The sequence below is a fragment of the Onychostoma macrolepis genome, chromosome 11, assembly GCF_012432095.1.
Source record: "Onychostoma macrolepis isolate SWU-2019 chromosome 11, ASM1243209v1, whole genome shotgun sequence".
Lineage (NCBI taxonomy): Eukaryota > Metazoa > Chordata > Actinopteri > Cypriniformes > Cyprinidae > Onychostoma > Onychostoma macrolepis.
This window is the reverse complement of record NC_081165.1, coordinates 873,048-895,022: the sequence shown is the minus strand read 5'-3', so window position 1 is coordinate 895,022 and position 21,975 is coordinate 873,048. Positions and strand designations below refer to the sequence as shown.

Here is a 21,975-nt window from a genome sequence, read left to right as displayed (position 1 = left end):
GATAAGTGTGTGTGGAGGAACAGAGCCCTTTCATGTGGCGATGTGGACTAACTTAAATCACACCAGCTAAAGCCGCTGAGATTCAGCAGCGTTGCCCCAGGGACCCGCTCCCCACATAAAGCCCCCTCACCCCCTCACTGTGTTTCAGGTGTGATACTGATGTTCAAGAGCTGCGGGGGAGCTTTAAGATCTTTGCCAAGCGCTGTCTACCTCTCCAAACTCTTCTGAACTGATGCATGTAGAAAGTGAACAGCTTTGATACGAGACAAACACTGCTAGCCCACTGAAAGGTGTAGAGAGCTCAGGAAACAGCTCAGACACACCAAGCCACACTTCCTCAACACATTCACCATGACAGCATTTACACTGCAGGTCTTCATGCCCAATTCCAAATTGTTGACTATAACTGATATCTGAATTTCCACCATACACTTGGCAAAACAACCCAAGGTACAAACCCGGAAACAGGATTGCCAGGTCTTCTAAACAAAACCAGCCCAATTGCTAATGAAAACTAGCCTAGTCACGTTTTTAGCCCAGGGGAGGTGGGGAGATCGCTTTTACCCACAGACTAAAAAACAACCTGCAGCAACAGTGTAAAAGTAGCCCATTTCAATGGGAAAACAGCGATCGACTGGTAGATCTTTTTCACTGTCCCAGTAGATCCCACTGTTCACGATGGTCGAAATATAAGAAGAAAATATTAATATTGAATTGAGGGTGTGGGGTTATACTAATATATCACTGGAGAGAACTGTCTTGAGAAAAGTTTAGATGGCAATGACATTTTATTCTTTTACCTCTATATAAAGTAATATTTATAAGCACAGCTTTGCTTTGTTTACAGCGGTAACCAAGGGAATGCTATATCGTGGCTATTCCATAAGTGCCACCTGCTGGAGTGAATTTGCATCTCAGGCCCCGTTTACACTAGTGCATTTTCGTTTTAAAACGCATAACCTTTGCTACGGTTACGCCTGCCGTTTACACTACACTGGCATTTTTCGAACCTTGAAAATGGAGACTTAAAAACGCTGCAGACCCCGTTTTAGTTTGAAAACTCCGGGGTTGCGTTTCAGTGTAAATGGAGCAAAACAGAGACTTTTGAAAATGATGGTGTGGCTGATCCCACATTCGCTCAGCGTATCCTTGACGACTGTGTAAACAATAACATCTGGGTCATTGTTGTACCAATAGATATGTATAGGTAGATTCCCCATTCAACTGCTCCAAGCATGTAGACACCATATATATATATATATATATATATATATATATCTCTCTCTATGGTAGACACGTCTACTGCCATCTAAATAGTAGGGAATCTACCTATACATCTAAGATTGTACCTACATGAATGGTCATGTGACATGCGTTTTCGGTTGTGTAGTGTAGACAGAGATTGTTTCTGAAACAAGTCCTGAAATGAGTCCAGTGTAGACGTGGATCGTTTTCATTTTAAAACGCCGTTTTAAAACAAAAATGCACTAGTGTAAACAGGGCCTCAATCACTGATCTACTTACAATGATTATATTATACATCAGTGACCTCAATCAGTCCGTCTTCTGTTTTTGTTTCATGCAGATATTTTATAGAGCATAATTTCACAGAGCTAAAGTCAAGCTGTTCTGTTTTTGCTTTAAATCCTGAAATTATACATAATTTCAAATGTCAACAGATTTTTTTGTTTGTTTGTTTAAGGCCAGTTTGCTTGTTAGGGAGCAAATGACCAATAAATAAATTTGCTTAAAAAAAAAAAAAAAAAAAAAAATCAACCAGTATTCATCAGTATCGGCCAATTTGCTGGATTTAAAAATAAATAAATAAATACTGAATCTGAATCAACCACGATCGGTGCATCAATAATTTAAATACAAAATAAAAGGCCTCAAATTGGAAGTGCAATCTGGGCTGTCTTTTTGTATCAATTCTTCAATAGATAGATCTTGTCTTTCATAAAGGCCGAGGTCAGGGATCTTGGGCTTAAAAAGGTTGGTTACCACTGTCGTAAACTATAGGGGCAAGGCTTCTAAACCGGGTGTTTTTAGGGGCGTGATATTCAAATGACGATTGTTTTCAGCCACAACATTTATCAACTGTAGAATATTTACATTTGAGTTTCAATTAATGACCATCCCTACAGTATAAATTCCGGGTATCTCTTGTTCTTTGAAACCACAATAATGGAGAAGACTGTTGACTTGGCAATGATCCAGAAGACAAACATTGACGCCCTCCACAAAGAGGGTAAGTCACAGAAGGTCATTACTGAAAGGTGTGGCTGTTTACAGAGTGCTGTATCAAAGCATATTAAATGCAAAGTTGACTGGAAGGATGAAATTGGGTAGGAAAAGGTGCACAAGCAACAGGGACGACCGCAAGCTTGAGAATACTGTCAAGCAAAGCTGATTCAAACACTTGTGAAAGCTCCACAAGGAGTGGACTGAAGCTAGAGTCAGTGCATCAAGAGTCACCACGCTCAGACGTCTTCAGGAAAAGGTTCACTTCTGAACCAGAGACAACGTCAGAAGCGTCTTAACTGGGCTGTGGAGAAAAAGAACTGGACTGTTGCTCAGTGGTCCAAAGTCCTCTTTTCAGATGAAAGTAAATTTTACATTTCATTTGGAAATCAAGGTCCCATAGTCTGGAGGAAGAGTGGAGAGACACAGAATCCATGTTGCTTGAAGTCCATTGTGAAGTTTCCACAGTCAGTGATGATTTGGGCTGCCATGTCATCTGCTGGTGTTGGTCCACTGTGTTTTCTGAAGTCCACAGTCAACGCAGCCATCTACCAGGAAATTTTAGAGCACTTCATGCTTCCTTCTGCTGACAAGCTTTATGGAGATGCTGATTTCATTTTCCAGCAGGACTTGGCACCTGCCCACACTGCCAAAGGTACCAAAAGCTGGTTCAATGACCATAGTGTTACTGTGCTTGATTGGCCAGCAAACTCGCCTGACCTGAACCCCATAGAGAATCTATGGGGTATTGTCAAGAGGAAGATGAGAGACACCAGACCCAACAATGCAGATGAGCTGAAGGCTGCTATCAAAGCAACCTGGGCTCTCATAACACCTGAGCAGTGCCACAAACTGATCACCTCCATGCCACGCCGCATTGAGGCAGTAATTAAAGCAAAAGGAGCCCCCACCAAGTATTGAGTACATACACCTTAAATTAACATACTTTCCAGAAGGCCAACAATTCACTAAAAATGTTTTTTTTATTGGTCTTATGAAGTATTCTAATTTGTTGAGATAGTGAATTGGTGGATTTTTGTTAAATGTGAGCCAAAATCATCACAATTAAAAGAACCAAAGACATAAACTACTTCAGTCTGTGTGCATTGAATTTATTTAATACACGAGTTTCACAATTTGAGTTGAATTACTGAAATAAATGAACTTTTTCACGACATTCTAATATATTGAGATGCACCTGTATTCAGTTGACTAAGCTTGTATCGAACCTGGAATATACTTTTTAAGTTACAACTAAAATGTTTAAATGTCACTTCATTAAATACAGAATATGAAACCACATCTGCCACAGAGTATTATTGAAGCATAACACTAGATTGGAGTTTGTTTGTGGGAATATTGGTGATAAAGAAACAGATAATAACACTGATACACTGATAAACATGACTCTAGGCCTCTCTTATACACAGCAGCAGCTCTGTCCTTTAGCTCTCCTGCTGTTGCTACTTCCCAGCAGCGTAGTAATGTTTCATGCCACTCGGACTGTGAGAGTAACAATTAAATAATGCTAATGCATTGCTTATGCCCTCCAAACACTGCTGCCTCTCGCTGGGTTTTAGGATTGTGCTGCAGTGGCCTATAATGCTGTAAAAAATGGCTTTCCATCAAAAGTTAATCTAAACATAGAAGCTTACATAAGACAGAGCAGCACTTGAAGATCTTTTGCCGCAAAGCCAAGGACTTATTGCTATTCGAAAAGAGAATAAGGACATTATTCAAACAAATCAGCAATGGAAATCATGCAAATGTATGCATGTTTGCATTTGCATGTTGAGCACTAAGATTAATAGACAAAGAAGTATCTGCTTTCTTTTTGAAGCAAAGCATAAAAAGAAGAGAATGTATTATGGAGCATCTGATGATGATTCATGGCATTTGGCTTTTTGTGTTGCATGCAGCCGAGTCAGTTTGTGAAAAGAGTACAGTTTGTGCACGCAACATTTAAAGAGCACACGAAACAAAGCAAATGTCTGCAAATTGAATATCTAAATTATTAACTTAGGCTGTCAACTGACTGGAAAATGTTCAATCAAATGAATTACATAATATGCCAATTAATCATTGCAATTAGTTCCATTTATAAATATTTGCTGAGGGGGGAAAAACATGTAAGTGCTAACCATTTATCAGGGGCATGATTAATTGCTTTTAATGTGTTTATATATATATATATATATATATATATATACACATATAATTATTTTAAACAATCATTACATTTGAAACAACAAACAAATACTTTAAAGGATTATGTGCATATACTAGCTATAACTACTTCTAAAAAATGTTGTTCTTTTTTTGTTTGTTTTTTTAGACACTTCAAATTTGGAACAATATAAATTTGTTTAAATTTGTGGCTTTGATTTTCTCACAGATTTAGTATAAAACATGGTTTGGGAAAAATGCTTTATGTTTTATATAGAATTTGAAATTAGTGTTTTGTTGTTGTTGTTATGAAAACATTATTTTTCATGACAATGAACACTTCGAAAACTTTTTTTTTTCTATTCAACAATGGTTTGTTTTTTACTTCAGCAATAATCTGCCAAATGTCTTCTTTAAAAAGAGATTGTGTGTTATATATTATGTGTATATATATCGTATCAAACTCTTTTATCAAATAACTAACTTTTTTAATCAACTATTTATTTGTTTAACCTTATTTTTTTTTATTATAGGGAAACTGCAGCCATTTTAGTTCACCTAGGTGCATTGCAAGTATAAAATACACAATAAATTAAATTATTTATTTAGCTTCAAAATGGAAAGACGTCATTCAAGAATTGAAATTGAATTTCTTAGACTTGTGATTCATTACCCTTACTCAGAAGGAATCTGTCAGGAATTTTCAGGTCATTTTAGACACAAGACAGCAAAACTTTCAGCCAATCCTAGAGGCCTGTTCCCAGAGAGAAGCTCTTGTGCAGCGCTGTATGGTAAACATCTGGAGATACGGCCCTAATGCAAAGGTTAGGCCAAACTTAACAAAGAGCAAACTGTTGCTGAGCAACAGCAGGGAGCAACAGTGCTGCTCTTCAGAGCGCACTATATTCCACAGTAAACACAGACAGACTGAAAATCCTACCTGCTCTCGCTTCACCTCAGTGTAATACCCCAGTCGCTACGGTAAACCTGAAAAGGATACGGCCAGGCACGACCGGCTTTCGGTTGACTAGTGCAAAGGACAACTCCGTCTTCAAAAACACCGCTGAGGACTTTATGATGTGCTGCCCAAAGCGAAACGTGGCCATAGTGGACATCAATTCCTGTGAGAGACAGAGACAGAGCTTTTACCATCAATGACAAATGAGAGTGTCCACAATAAAGACAAGGGCGGGAAAAAAAATAATATATATATATTTATTATTACTTATTTACATCGTACATATGTATGTATTTAAAACCTGAAAATGTCATGAACATGTCAAATCATCTAATATTTTAAGAGACGTAAAGATTATTATTATTATTATTATTATTATTATTATTATTATTATTATTATTATTATTATTATTATTATTATTATTATATGCACAGTACAACCTGTGCCAAGTTCTTAAAATGTATTGTAAGTCTTTGTATTGATGCAAATTTTATAAGGTTTAATATAATAATTGTATATATTATAAATGTTTTAACAAATATTACATTCAAAAATACCATAAGGTTTTTGAACAACATTTTACAAAATTGTAAAATCCGGAAAAAATGTCATTAACATGTCAAATCATCTAATATTTTAAGAGACATAAATATATTATTATTATTATTATTATTATGTCTTTTGATTTTATTAGATTGAATTACATTCAAGTAACAAAACAAAAAAAACTTTAATTTTACTTTAAATAAAAGTAGTATAGTATATATTTTAGGTGACTATATTTATAGTTTTACAATTTTGATATATATAAATTATAATTAAATTAATACAAAATGTAAAAAAATAAATAAATTAGATCAATAAATATTTTGAAAGGTTTTTTTTTTTTTTTTCAGTAAATTACACAAACAATCCCATAAATAAATAAATAACATGGAAAGTTTGATGTAGAAAACCTTTTTTTTCTCTCATTTTTTATTCTATCTTTGTTTTAGTTACGACTTCAGAAAAAAAAATGTTTGAGTGTATTTTACTAACATTTAAAGTCATGCGTATGTATGAATTGTTTACATAATGTATTTGTGAATAATTTAACAGATCCAGACAAATAAATGAACATTATGTTAATGGACCCAACAGATGAGGTTACCATAGCAAACTAATATGATCACACATCCTGTTAAGTTTTTCTCTATGCTTTTAATTGTCTGAGACAACATTTATCCATTCTATAATATGTCTTCTCTCCTTTCAGTGCAGATGAAAGCATCTCAGATATAGCAGACCTGAAGTAAACAAATTGATGGCGAGCTATTTTAAAACAGTCTCAATGGGAGATGTCAATGATAAAACAAATATCTGAAACAGCAAGAGTTCAAACAAAGAACAATCCATAAAGCAAAAAAAACAGGGATCTTGTCACACTGGGAGGGCTTTTCAATGCCCACCATTACAAACAAGCATCGACCAAGATCAGTGTCCTCTTGCTAAATTTAAACATCTTCTCCAGGGAATTTCAGTTCGCATTGATCAGCTAAAAATATATTAATGCAGTCGCATTACCCATCCCAAGTAGAATTAAAGTAACAGTTTGCCCTAACAAAATGACAAATCTGTCATCATTTGCTCACCCTCATGTCCTTACAAATTTATTTTCTTCCATAGATAATGACAGAACTGTCATTTTTATCTGAACTATTGCATGATGAGTACGTGATTTGTCCTATTTACCAAGCGAAACAAATGTCAAGCAATCAATTCTGCATTCAACATGATAAAGAGAGAAAAAACAGCCATGAATGTTCCTTAGAAATGTAATTATATGTAATAACCAAAGGGAGTTAGGTTTTTATATGTGCATGAATTATTATAATGGGGTTAAATTAAGTCTATGCGGACACAGGAGGAGGAAGAAGAGCAGGACAAGGGTGAAGATAATGAGGAAGATTCACACCTCACAGATACACACAAACAGGCATAAGTGCACTCAAAATGACCCCACACACACACAGACACAGACATACACACACACACACACATGCACACATGCATGCATGAAGAATTATTCACACGCATACATAGAAAACCTAATTTTCTTTCCCTCTAAACACACACACTCACACAGAAACACATATAATTTGGGAAAACATGGCGAAAAGGACCCATACTGTGCATTGGACGATGTCCCAGAGGATGAATCCAAAAAAAAAAGAATGAAAATGAAGAGGAAAAAAAAAAAAAAGAAAGCAGAAAATGTGTGCATACCAGCTGTCTCGGGCATTAGTCTCCTAAACAGATTCCAACAATTCCGCAATTAAGAATCACAATGCTGCAATTAGCATGCCACAGTTTGCAATGACCTAATTAATGTGCATCTCCCGTGTGCTTAACTACACGCGTTTGCCATTTTGTTCCACGTCAGGTACGGTAACACACACGTGCGTGGATTTAAGGGTGTTGGCGCATTTCGGCACTCTGCTGTGATCTGATATCAACATTTTCATCAAACATGCTTGTGACTCGGCTCGCAGCAGTGACGGTCACGCATGATTCGCTAGGCCTGCATTCATGCGGCGTTATTGCGCCGGTTGCGTGTTTAATCCTTATCTGTAACCTTGACTGCACAGATTGCTGCTCCAGCGTGTAATCGGTGAAATCCAGAAGCCTGCTCACCGCCACTGATACATCATTTACCGGCAGACACAATAATCCCTAAACTAATTCAAACACACACATACACACACTCCAAGGTTCATTCAGTGAAATCCAGATGGAATGCTTATTTTGAAATATATGGACATGGTAAACACTTATGAGAACAAATGGTAATGGTATTTGATGTAATTTTGTTTTCCTCATATATTGAATTTTTCATTATTCTCATTAGGGCTGTGCAATTAATCAAACTTAAATCCATTAGATCATAATTACTGTAATTTTGGCTTTTTAAATAATTAGTAGGGTTATACACTATGGCCAAGGCAGAATGGGCTGTGCAGGAAAAGAAGAAAAAAAAAAAAAAAAAAAAATGAATGAATGCAGCATAGTTTGGATTCAGGAGGGCAGATGTCACAAACTCAAGCAGCCAAGCGGTTATAGCACAAGCAATGTACTGCAAAACCAAGGTGCCGTATATCTGCTATATACAAACAAAAACAGCATGAGGATTTCTATGACCAAAACGGGACAGAGAATATTGATATCACTGAAATTCATTCTAACTAAACAAGCATATACTCAGGGATGGGCAGTATTTCAAATGCATGTATTTGAAATACAAAATACTATTTTGTATTTAAATACATTTATTCTTAGTACTTTTTGTATTTTCAAAATGCATAAAGCCTAATACATTTTGCCAATCAACCTCTGTATTAGACTGCTGATTTCCTGTATCAACAAGTATACAAAAATACAAAATACAAAATAGCATTTCAAATACATGGATTTGAAATACTGCCCATCCCTGCAGGACATCAGCAGTCTAATAAGAAGTTTGATTGACAAAGTACCTTATGTATTTTGAAAATACAAAAAATAAATGTATTTAAATGCATCCCTGCATGTACTGCATGTGTAACATGCATAAATGTGCAATAATGTTACTAGAATTTGCGGTTATCAAATATTAACCATACTTAAATAAATAAATAAAAAAACCTTCAGATAAATGACAAGAGCTTTGTAAATAGATACATCTATTAAGTTTATAATACATAACCTGTATAATTCACTGTAATCATTTTTGATATTATTTCCTTTTCTTATGAAATTTCTATCTGGAACACAAACATCTGATAAGAATGCTAAATCATACAAGTACAATAGTATATATGTTAAGAACATTTTGTCAATGTGAGGGCATCCTAACTTCAAGACGTTATTTACAAACAGCTTTATGAATACTCAAAAAGTAATAATAATAATAAAAATAAAAAATTTAAAGGGATAGTTCAGCCAAAAATGAAAAATCTGTCATTAATTACTCACCCTCATGTTGTTCCAAAATGGTAAAACCTTCGTTTTTCTTCTGAACACAAATTATGAAATTTGAGGGCTTTCTGGCCCTGCATAGACAGCAAAGGAACTCCCATGTTGCTTTCTATGCACGACCAGAAAGCTCTCGGATTTCATTTTTGGGTGAATTATCCCTTTAAGATTGTTTTGTGAATCCAAGCCTCTAGATTCTAATTAATCTGATACATTATAAGCAATAAACAACAAGTAAAACTAATAATGAGTTCATTCAGACAAATAAAACAACTGCAAAAATGTGGGCTAAAATGGAAAAAAAAAGTCAATAACAGCTATCAATAAGCAATCAAACAATATTTACGAATGCGAAAAGCACTCATGATGCTTTCACATGCAGCACAGCACAGAAATTGTCCAAAAACATCTTGCACCATTAAATAGAGTGCTCCTGTGTTGTCTTAAATCAATCTCTACTGTGTATATTATAAATCAGTGTCATATTGCAAGCAAAGCTTATTTGAAAATAATTATTTTTTGTCCCAGTTGCTTTCATTTTAATCTAAACATATGTGTTTAGATATCAGTACTCACAAAATCAGACTAAAAGTGTATTTCTTCTGCCTGTAAATATCAGACCATCCTAAAGCTTTTTATATGTCAGAGCTTTGCTTGCAGCCCCAACATGTCATGACCCCTTAAAACAAAAGGTTGACTGCATCTCAACACCTCCTTGTTTTACACAGTGGCCTGTAAAGACATATCGACCACTTCCCCCTGTGGAATTGGGCTCAGGTGTTCATAACTGCAAAGCCACTGAAATCCCTGTGACAGCATGAAACACATACAGGAAACATTATATCCCCTATCGTAACACAATGCACTCAAGGTCTTTAATGCACACGTTTCACTCAGCTCCGGCCTGATAAGGACAAAACGAATGCTAATGCAGTTCAAGCACTGGACATTTTCTCTGCAGCTACTTTTTGTTTGTATACAAATGTATATATTTACAGGACTGCAATTAAAAATGTAATTATACAGTTAAGCAGGAAACTTTTCATTTGTATTACCGTATATATGAAATTCAAAAGAGCCAAATGAGATCCATTCAGTGCAATAACATTGAACGTATATCAAAAGCAGACCATAGGCTACATCCATGAGAGAGCTCACCTCATCTCCAGTTTGAACACAAAAGCAATGATATGCCGCCCAAGGCTTAGCTGTACCCTCTTTTTATTGAACTATGGGAATGAGTCCTTAATTAAATCAACTCTGTTGAATACTTGTCTTTAGCTAGTCCATTGGATGTGAAAAGAATGTCTCATCGAGGCCCAAAGCTTTTTTTATATTTCTTATGGCATTTTGCCTTCATATCCTTAGGTGATGTCAGTGATAAAACAGACTAATTTCGTATGGTTCAGTGTACAAACACAGCAATCTCTCATCTTTATCAGTAAGTGTATTGAGCACATACTGTAGAAGCATGGCTAGTACGGTAGCTCTTCCCTTCTGTGTCTTGCTAACTCTCTGGATGGGTCTCAAAACCTAGTGTGCAATGTAAATATTTTTGTCTTTAATGGCCCACTAGGAAAATGTGGTCACATTTAACACTCGCAAACTTTAGTCATTTCAATACAAATCCATCCGATTTCATGTGAGAGTAAAATATTTCCATATGCAGATTTCATAACAGGTTCTAGCTGGTCGCAAGGATCCGCTGCACTGTCCATCAGAAATCTTCTTAGTTTGAAAGTGACTTCTGTGTTACTTTCATAGCTATACTTTCATCATTACACTTCTAAAAATAGAGGCTTTTGTGCTAATATGACTGCACCTTTAGGGTTTGTTCAAATCCCTATGATTGAGCAGAAACTATAATAATCAACCCAGGCTTATTGGAAAACTATATCTCTACCTACAATTTTGCTGAACTCCAAAAATGTGCCTACACATACAGTACAATTCAGTGCCGTTTCCAGCTGAAATGAATACTAGTGGCAGCTAACAAAGGCTTAACTAATACATTTTGAAATTTGCATTACTTAAGCAGCTCCATATGTATGGCTGTTCTGATGTAGCAAACTTACTCAGTAGCGTATCTGGTACAACATTGTGATAAGGAGTGTCGTGAAACATAAGTAATGATAAAAAAGATTTGTTGAGGCTTGTAGAAGTGAGCCAAAATGGCATGTTTGAATCAGTAAATGTGTGGGTTTTTTTTTTTTTTGCTTGTTGCAACCCTGTTGTTGTTCTGTTTTCTCTGCTGCGTTGGGGCTGTCTGTGTATCAGCTCTCCCTAGGAAAAGCCATCCGATTGGCTCCTGCAGGGTGATTTTTACTGTCTCCTGATTGGTCTACAGAACTTTAAATGTCACAACATCACTTCCTCAGCAGCAATCTTTTGCAATTTTGTTGCCATTTTGTGATCTGAGCAGTTTGTTTTTATTATTCGTTAGCATTTTATTATTATTTTATTTTATTAGTTATTATTTTATTCTGCTGGTTTATTTGAACCATTTGCCTGTTTGACACTGATTTTTGGATTGCCCTCTAAACTCGGTTTTTGCTTGCCTCTGTAAATGGTTTTGTAAATATTGTAAATATTAAATTGGGATAGTAGGAAGTCTGATGCCAGTTTTGTTTGTTCTCTGTTTTGGTGTTAGGAAGTCAGGGCAGTGAATTGTATTTTATTTTATTTTGGGTAGGCAAGGTAGAGGTTTAAAAACAAGAACGTTTTGGCATTGTCGGATCCCGAACTTAAACTCCCAATAAACCTATTGGTGCAAATCTTTTGTCCGTGCTAGTCCTTTCATTTTGCGCTTCTTCACTGGAAGATGCCCTAGACAGGGCATAACGTTTTTTTTTTTTTTTTAAACTACCAGTTATCTACCATCAACCTTTAGCACCAAGCACTAGACATTTCACCTCTGAACTGACGTGATGTACTACGTAGAACAAGAAACATAATAAAACTTCGCCAGATTCATGTTAGTCTGTTTCAGATAAAACTGAACAAGCTTTTAGTGCCACTCATGGGACATTTCTCTTTGAAAGTGTTGCAAAATGTGCAAGAAGCAACATAACATTATTCTGCACAAATGTCACCGCAGGCATGTTTTTTTCCAATTAGCCTAGGTTGATAATAATAGTGATGCTTAGCAACGATTAGCAAACACTGCTAATTATACTAGGCTACCCTCTGATATGTGTCATATGACATCAGAATTTACAATGGCATGTTTCCTCTAATGTATTGCTTAAAGCTCTGCAATGGCATTTCAACAAACATGATGAATGAAGCTGAGGAAAATGTACAGTATGTATATTTAATCAGCAGTGAAACATACCATTATAAAATAGTTTCATTGTTGGTGTGTTTATTATACAATGGACTTGTTTAGCTAGAGGTTAACATTAGACTAAGCTGTAGGCGTTAGTCGAGTCTCTCTTGTGGTACATATGAGCAGCACTGTTTGTATAAAGTAGCGTCTTTAATCACTGGCTTAAAGCATTCAATTTGGTAACACTGCTGTAGAAAGCTTCCCATATAGACAGTTTAAAGCAAGATAGCACCTTTTTAGATATAACCATTGCATCATTTCACACATTTTGCTTTCTTATGCACTATGTCAAAGACAAGACCCTTTGTGATGAAAATAAAATTATTAACATCTTATTACAATGTAATAACATTGTAATAATAAAACTGGTTGCACTGCAAGACTATGGCATTGATGAATGAACTTCTAGTGGACTGCTGACGGAGTGTGGCATTGCATAAAATTAATCATGATGAATAACCAATGATTTACCACACAGAAGCCACCTCAAGGTGAAAAAACATACACATTTGATTTCATTTTCCATCCAAACATGGCCTTTGGCACACTGCGCTTCATCTACCTGAGAAGAGAGGAAAAACAGCTCCCAAACACACCCAGAGAGCAGCAGGCTTCAGCTGTCAGTTTAGCTTGCTGATAACTAGAGTTTATTCAGGTAGCAGATGCATCCAGACAGAGGGCTAGAGGGAGTTTCTGTGTTTTGAAATGCTATCAGAAGCAATGCAAGTGTCGAAACGTCGTCTCATTAAGTTTGTTTGCAGGAGTGGTTTGGTAGCAAATAAGATCCCACAAGTACAGCTACATCAATAAGGCAGTGATGAAAGATTTCATCACCGGTTGAATGCTGACTGCTGATCTCTCACGGGTGCGCTGACAGTAATCGAGTCAGACGTGCGCGCGCATGTGGGCATGTTTGCGTCTATGTGTTATTATAATAATGACTAATTAAATGTGTTCACACCAAGAACCTGTGAGATACACAAAGGGAAAGGCAAGGCATCTGGATGTAACATGCTGCTTTGTTAATTATAGTATTCATAATCATTTGTTATTTAAAATGAGCAAATGACCTTAAAACCTTTTCTCGAAATCAGCTGAATGCTACTGCACAGATGGTTGAAAAAAAGCTCAACACTTACAGGTGGTTTGGCAGCATCTCTTTGTCTAGAGTTCAATGTTAAGCTCTTCCGGAGGCCTTGCCAAAAGACTTTTACCATGGTAAATTCAAGCAAGAAAACCATGCATTCTTTGAGCCTACACTAAGTTTGCAAAATTTGCATATTTGTTATTTTTAGACAAAGGTGCAATGAGGTCCTGTCCAAAATGTCACCCCAAACCACTTACGGTCCTCCTACGAGTCCACATTATGATTATGTAAAAGCATAGGCTGTGTGATATCTGAGAATGATATCTGAGAGTGGTTTGATAACTATAATTAAACTAGTTCCCAACTAAAAGTGCCAGATTGTCTCAGATCTCAACATGGCAGCCACCATGACAAGAGATCACTCTTATATAGTATGTCATTTATTTATGTCTTTGTTTGCTTCGAAGAGTCACTACTCATTTTACAATATAGGCCTAACTTTTTATATAACTTTGGTAACACTTTAGTTTAGAGACCATTTCTCACTATTAACTAGTTGCTTATGCGTATCACTAACATATCGACTGTTTATTAGTACTTATAAACACATATTAATGCCTTATTCTGCATGACCATATTTTAGATCCCTTAATCTGACCCCATACCTAAACTTAAGAACTACCATGCTAACTATTAACAAGCAGCAAATAAGGGTTTTTGTTTGTTTGTTTTTTTTGAGACAAAGTCAGTTAGTGATAATTGGATCTTTAAAAAAGTGTGACTATGTGTGTCCAGATTAGATCCAGCCTCTTACAAAGATTTCACATGACCCCAACTATTGCTATATTTTAAGACTAGATCAATGTATTTTAAAAGAAATAAACAGTATTAACACACAGTAGTAATGAAAAACAACTTACAGCCAACTCACATCATAACAAAAAGTCGCACTTCATTTTAAGGTCCAATTTTCACCATTAACAAACCATTAGCTACGACTTTTGCCTCAATAAACTCCTAATGTGCTGCTTAGTAAGATAGTTTAGTAAGTAAGGTAGTTGTTAAATTTAGGTATTGGGTTGGATTAGGGATGTAGAATATGGTCAAACAGAATATGTGCTTTATATGTATTAATAAACAGCTAATATGTTAATAATAGGCATGCTAATAAGCAACTAGTTAATAGTGAGAATACTAAATACTGAATACTAAATAGTTACCTAATAAACATTATACATGATTTTACATTTCAGTATTTGACATAAAAAAACAGCTAATTTGGACACTGAGTTAAACAGAAGGACTACCAATTTTTTGTAGTTTGAGCTTGTTGTTTAATAATCATTTGAATCTTAGCTAACTGACAAGCTCCAGTAGTTACAAAACAATCTGGAAATCGGTAATGGAAATTAGCATGTATAAACCTTAATTAATTTAATCAGATAAAAAGTATCTTACTTGTACAGATGCAGGAATAATAACATATAAAAGTGAAAGGTCCATTGTCCATATCCAACCAAGTAGTCGATGCTGGTCAATGTGGTAAATCCTTATAACCAACTGAACCAGATTCGAAATGCAACAAACTCTTTTAGCACAATTGCAATTGATTCCAGTGATTCCAATTGAAAATAGTTTTTTTTTTTTTTGTTTGTTTTTGCTTTTTTTTTCTGCAAAAACTCACCAAACAATAGTAAATATGATTGCACCTTATAATTGCATCTACAGGAAACAGAAAGTTCTGCTCAAAAGTGAAACCACTGTTTTTTTTTTGTTTGTTTGTTTTTCCAACTCCGTAAGTCAGTTCACTCAATACAATTAGCCCAGAAATCCCACTTCTTTAACGTGTCAAAAATACTTTTCATTTCCTTAGATGTATTTTTAAAGCGGCGCTTTCTGCACCTTTAAATAAAGGATATAAGCACAACAAAATTAATTTTATGATTTATGCTCATCTTTTATTATAATCAAAACACCCCCATCTTTGTTGCAATATAGGTAAGTCCCAGATGTGCAAGGGGAAATGTTTTTTTTTTCTCTTATTTTCTAAAGAAACATTTTTCATTTGGTTCCCATTTTCCCTCAGCACTTCCACCTCTGTTATTAAGATGAGGCTCATCCAATCTGCCACAACAAAAGGAAACTTCTGATTAACAGGTGCTGCTGGACGAGGGAGACTTGTTTTAATTGAAAAACTCTTACAATGTAGCCTATATCACCTGTGTTTGAACACCAGCGTGCCGAGCTTCTGTATAGAAATCTTATTTAGATCCAATTTTCTGATCAGCACTGGCTTACCAGTAAAACTGTCAGGACGCTCTAAAGTTATCACACCATCATCTCATTCGCAGCCGTAAGAATCATCATGCGGAGAAAATATCAAAGGACGGAACGCAGATATAGTCGTCTTTTAAAAAGAGCAGGCCTACAGTAGAGGATGCGGTTTAAGTCTACAGCGCAGACTTTCAATAAGAGCAATAGAACATAATGGTTTTGATTGAAATGTACTCTGATTTGTGCGCGGGGCGTATCAAAAGCAGCGGGTCTTGCGGCCTCTGAACGCCCCCTCAAGATCATCGTATTTGTTATTCTTATTTCCAGCAGATTCTCCTGGCGGGTAGCTAGGTAGATAATGAACAATACTGTTGCCTCTATGGAAATTCGTGGAGTATTTATGACAAAATCAATCAGCTGTTTAATGCGGCACTGAGATGATTTGGCTTGCTCGTCTGTTGTGTTCTAAGCAGTTCATTTAAATTTCACATTTTGCATGTAGAGTGTTCAAAGATTACGCTTACAGCTGATCTGTGGCATGTGGTGATTCTGATCTTGGATTCTGTGAAGGAGTGCCAATTTTACTGACTTAAAGGCCAAAAGCATGAAGGCTCACAGACTAGAAAGGGTTATCACATCAACAATCAGCCAAAGCTGTATGAGGAATGATTGCTCATGGGGCCAATATATCACAAGCTGACCTTTGACCTGAAGGCAGTCCTAAAGGTTGACCCGTGACACCAGTGTCATGATGTATTGCATCTTTAACACCAGCTTGTATGCAGAGAAATAAGACACATCAATTTTATAAAGGCGAGTGAGGATGGTCATGACTTTTACTACATTCAATCTCCACATGAAAGGAAAAGATTATGCAGCTTGCAGGAAAAAATAAACAATGGGGAAAAAAAATTCATACATAAGAGTCACATTTCACATTATTCAAATTACATTAGTTAACTATTATAATCATTAACTATTCTATTTATTATTACTTACTATAATTCTTAACTATTAATAATTATTAATAGCATTAAAAATGAAGCTTGTATTTGGTACTATTAAGACATAAATTTCAACTTTTAAAAAAAAAATAATTATTGAACTTAATTTGTAATAATTAAACATTTTCAGAATTTTTCATTTAGTATTACTATACTTATAAAATTATAGACACATATTTCTTACTGCACTATTTTAATACAGTAATTTAATATAGTTGTCTCAATCAATCAATCAATCAATCAATCCATCCATCAATCTTTTCATTCATTCATACATTCATTAAATACAATGTTTGGTCCCACTTTATATTAGGTGGCCTTAACTACTGTCACGGGTTGTGGTTGTAGAATGAGGCAAAGACGAAACACACATACACCATAGAAACAACATTAATCCAAGACAAAGACTGAACAGAAACAGAAGGCTTATAAAGACCATTAACCATTTGATACAATGCACTTGTGTACATACATGTTTTAACTTATATTTTAAAATTTACCTGCATGTAATCTGTAATTATTTGGTGTAATTACATTTATAATTACACTGTTGACCCACCCACCTTAAACCTACCCATACCACCAAACCTGTCCCTAATCTTACCCATATCCACCTCAATAGCAGCAAAAGTGTTTTGCAATAAAATATGAAGACAATAAGTACATTGTACTTATTTATTTGTTTTATTTTTATTTATTTTTTTATGTTAGTACATAGTAGTTAAGGCCACCTGATATATATATTTTTTTTTAATTTGGAGTAAAATATGGTCCAGGCATGTTCTTGACAGTGTTTGTGAGATTCGACCAAGGAATAGCGGGAAAAAATTTGATGAGGCATTTTGCCTTTAGAAAGCGAAAGCACTTCACACAAATCTAGAAGGACACTTTGTGTGATCATGTCCTACTATCCATCTCCTACTTAAGCTCTGGATATTTCTATGCAGGACATGTAGAGCTATCAGTCACACACATTATCAAAGGATCCATCTTAAAAATGTAGACATCTGAAAGAGGAAGCAGGATATCATACCTTGCAAAATGTCAAAATCCATCCGCCATTAATAAATGAAAGCAAAATTCAAGATACATTTCATAATGTGCCTATAAATACTGAGCTATTTAACAACAGTAAAGAAACAGCTTCAGAAAGTAAGACAGCAGATATGTTTAACCAGCCTTAATGTCAACAAGACAAAGGAGCTCATTGGCTTCAGAGGCCACACAGGGATTCAGTCTGCAATGAGTACGGATGAGAAAACAATGAAACCACTGAGGAACAGATTTCAAATGGCCTTACCTGAACTCTGAGAAAAAAATAAATAAAATAACACACACACACACACACACACACACACACATACATATATATATATACATATATATATATATATATATATATATATATACTCTTGCTGAATATCTTATTGAATATCTTATTCCACTTGTAAATATGACACATTCAAATGTACAATGGGTTACGAATGCCATTTCATAAAAGCAAACATGGAAACACTCAAATGCACCTGTAACAAATGGCCAGCTTGTTTATGAATGTTAAACATAACCTAATACATCTTACTCAGACTCAAAATATAATTGTTACTTTATTCTAAGTGCAGACTAGTAAATAACAGTATGAGCCCTTCCCTCAGGGTTAAAGAACTCAAGAGATCCAATTTGTTGGTGTATGCAAGTCATTATCTCCAAGTGATCTGTCAGCAAACTTTTCAGGGGCAAGGCATTAGTTGCCAAAATGAGATTAGATGAACAAGCAGAGATGGATAAAGGCCATCTAAAGGAGCACAGAAAGGATTAAACCAGTGGTGGGGCGGCTGTTTTCAAGCCTACAGGGCTCCCAGAGGAGCCCCCAACGGCCTATTGATGACTTTGTCACTTTGACCTTTCACGTGATGGAGGGCTTGTAGGATACTACACACATTTCAATGGCAGCACTAATGCCCGGCCAGCAGACTCCTATTCTGTGAAAAATACAGTGCTTACATGAGAGCCGAGGACCATAATTCAAGACCAACAGATCCACGACAACAGGAATACACAGAGTCTTTCATCAAACAAATGAATTAACAGCAGACTTTAGACTCCTGTGTGTGTGTGTTTGGCGACACTTGAGATGTAGCATATGTCTCAGACACATGGGATAATTGATTTAAGGGGAATGCGATTCTTCATCAGGGACGTGAGAATTGATTATGATTTCCCCACCAGTGCGCTGCAATCTCATAGGTCATAATCGTTGAACCTTGGCAAATACTGAATGAGGATCCAATTCATAGCTGAATAGTCTCGGTATCCAGTTCACCGTAATAAACCAAATCAAATCATGTGGCCTCTACGATTCAAGACGCTTCTGTAACCTCATTTGGAAACTAATTGGTGGTGCAGGCTTTCAACAACTTTTGACCAATGAATTCCTACGTTTTTTTATTTTTTTATTTTTTTATGATGTCTTTTCTGCTTAATGGTTACTGGATGAAGACTTAGAAATAGAGAGACACTCTTGAAGAGCAATTTCAAGAAGAGACAATATGCTAAAAAACATTATCTTGCCGATATGAATATCCCATGTACTGTTCATCTATAACTGTTCTATTGCATTCCACCAGGAAACTTTGTGTTGCTTGCAAAACTTTTGCACTCTTTTGCAATTTTGTTGTGTTCACCCAAAATACACTATTATATGGACAAAATTGTTTGGACACCTGGGCCCGTATTCATGAAAAATCTTAGCGCTAAGAGTTGCTCCTAGTAACAAAATTTTAAGAAAATTCTTAGAAATGTGGGTGTTTCCCCTTAAAATTAAAGAAAAGATCCTAGTAAAGAAAAAAGTAATTCAGAAAGCATCTTAACCCTTAAAAGAGGTCTTAAGGTCCAAAATTGTTAGGAGTATGGACAAGGACTTTTAAGAGGCTTAAGAGTTTCTTTAGCAGTGGAGAAAATGGACTAAACATGAAGAGGGAGAAGAAATGTGTTGCACACAATGCATGACAGTGAGTTAATAAGTCGCTACACATTAGATCGTGCAGGGGTCATGTTTGTGACCGATCTTATTAAAGACACGCTAATATCTCAGACACCCGCACAGAAATGCCATAGAGCCAGAAATGGAAGTAATCACAACATTGACATATTTAGCAACTGGAAAAATGCAACTATGCAGCAGTGATGATCTGGGTCTATCACAACCTTCTATAAGCAAAGTGATCACACAAACAATTACAGCACTTTCAGAACCTTATTGTGTCGCTGTTAATTTCCTATAAAATATGTTAAGTATGTCAGCATGGTGAATAAAAAATAAGAATATATATATTCCGGTAAAACAGGAAAAAATACAGGAAAAAATACGTCTGTAATTTCAACGCACCATGTGTCTCAGCACTCTATGACCAGCTCTGTGACTGTGAACCATGAATTACCTAGTAGGGATATTTCTAGGGATGTGCCCGAATCCGAATCCGGTATTCGGAAAGGTAACGATGTGTACTACTGCAACCGTAAAGGGAATAAATACAATATATACGAGAAAAATATATTTCAGTGCTTTCAGGGAGCCGTTATTAATATGTGGGACATTGAAATCACTTATGAATGCGCGTTTGCTTTTTACTTTCACTTTTGAGATTCGCAATCACACACAGCCTACTTGCCACACATTTCACAAGATTAGATGTTTGTCAGTGGTGCTCAGGATCTGCAAATCATTCGACATCATCCTATCAGTCATCTCTCCTTACCTCTCTCTGTTTATGTGGTAAGTGAATTTTCCGAATACGGATTCGCTATTCAAACACATCCCTAGATATTTCACAACCTGACTTATTGCAAATTTGGCATCCTATCACAGTACCATGTTTGAATTCAGCTCTCAGCTCTGACCCTTTTTTAATAAATGTTTAACTGTAAATGCAGACTGCATTGGCTAGTTGCTTTATTTTATATACCTTGGTTTGGTACCAGTGGTTTTTAGGAACCACTGTCCTAAAAAAATTATTTCCAGCACACCTGCCTGTTAATTTTCAAGCAATCTTGAGGAGCTTGATTAGCTGCTTCAGGTGTGTTTGATTAGGGTTGTAGCTAAACTCAACTACAGGATTGAAGTCCTCTGTTATTTACCATCACTCCTTTTGCATTTTCCCAAGAAACTTTACGTTTTCATGCAAAAGTTTTGCAATCAACAAATTAGGGATGTTCATTTCAGTTATTTCTCCTAACCGACAGCCGACGCTTGTTAACTGATTATTAACCGGTTTAATTAAATTAGAAAGGATAAGTGTCTGTGACCTGTTAAAAATACTATAACATTTGTTTTCCGGGGATTAATTTTACATGTGCAAAAAGCAGCAAACAACAGAACATGAGGATTCACATGGTCATCATATCACATCATGTACCTGCAGCGTTAATCTGCATTGTTAATCCCTTTGATCTTTTATTATTTTTTTAAATCACAAAAATCTAACCTTTCATTGGATAATAATAATTTAAAATGGGGGAAAATATCATTATGAAATAAATGTTTTTCTCAAATACACGTTGGACACAATTATTGGCACCCCTAGAAATTCTTATGAGTAAAATATCTCTGAAGTATATTGCCATTCATATTCACAATTTTGAGCACTCCAGGGTGATTATGAACATGAAATTATCCATTTTGTTTCACAGAAATATAAATAGGAGGGAAAACAAAGCCCAAATTCCCTTAATCATCCATAACAATAATATATATATATATATAGGTGCAGCAAAAGATAATTGAGCTTCACAAATTAGTGAAGTGGCTTTAAGAAAAGAGCTAGAGCTGTGAAAATTCCCATTTCCACCATCAGGGCAATAATTAAGAATTTCAAATCAACATAAAATGTTAGGAAACTGCCTGGAAGAGGAAGTGTGTCTATATCG

At 35.6% G+C, this 21,975-nt stretch overlaps 1 protein-coding gene across 6 annotated transcripts in view; it reads right to left on the bottom strand.

The window, feature by feature from the left end:
- fhit (fragile histidine triad diadenosine triphosphatase) overlaps window positions 1–21,975 on the bottom strand; it is a 321,633-nt gene that overhangs the window by 214,012 nt on the left and 85,646 nt on the right. For all 6 annotated transcript variants that reach the window (XM_058790640.1, XM_058790641.1, XM_058790638.1 and 3 more), the window contains one exon: window positions 5,408–5,528. In XM_058790640.1, the coding sequence (XP_058646623.1) occupies window positions 5,408–5,522 (115 nt within the window). In that variant the 5' untranslated portion in view covers window positions 5,523–5,528. The remainder of the gene's footprint in view (window positions 1–5,407; window positions 5,529–21,975) is intronic.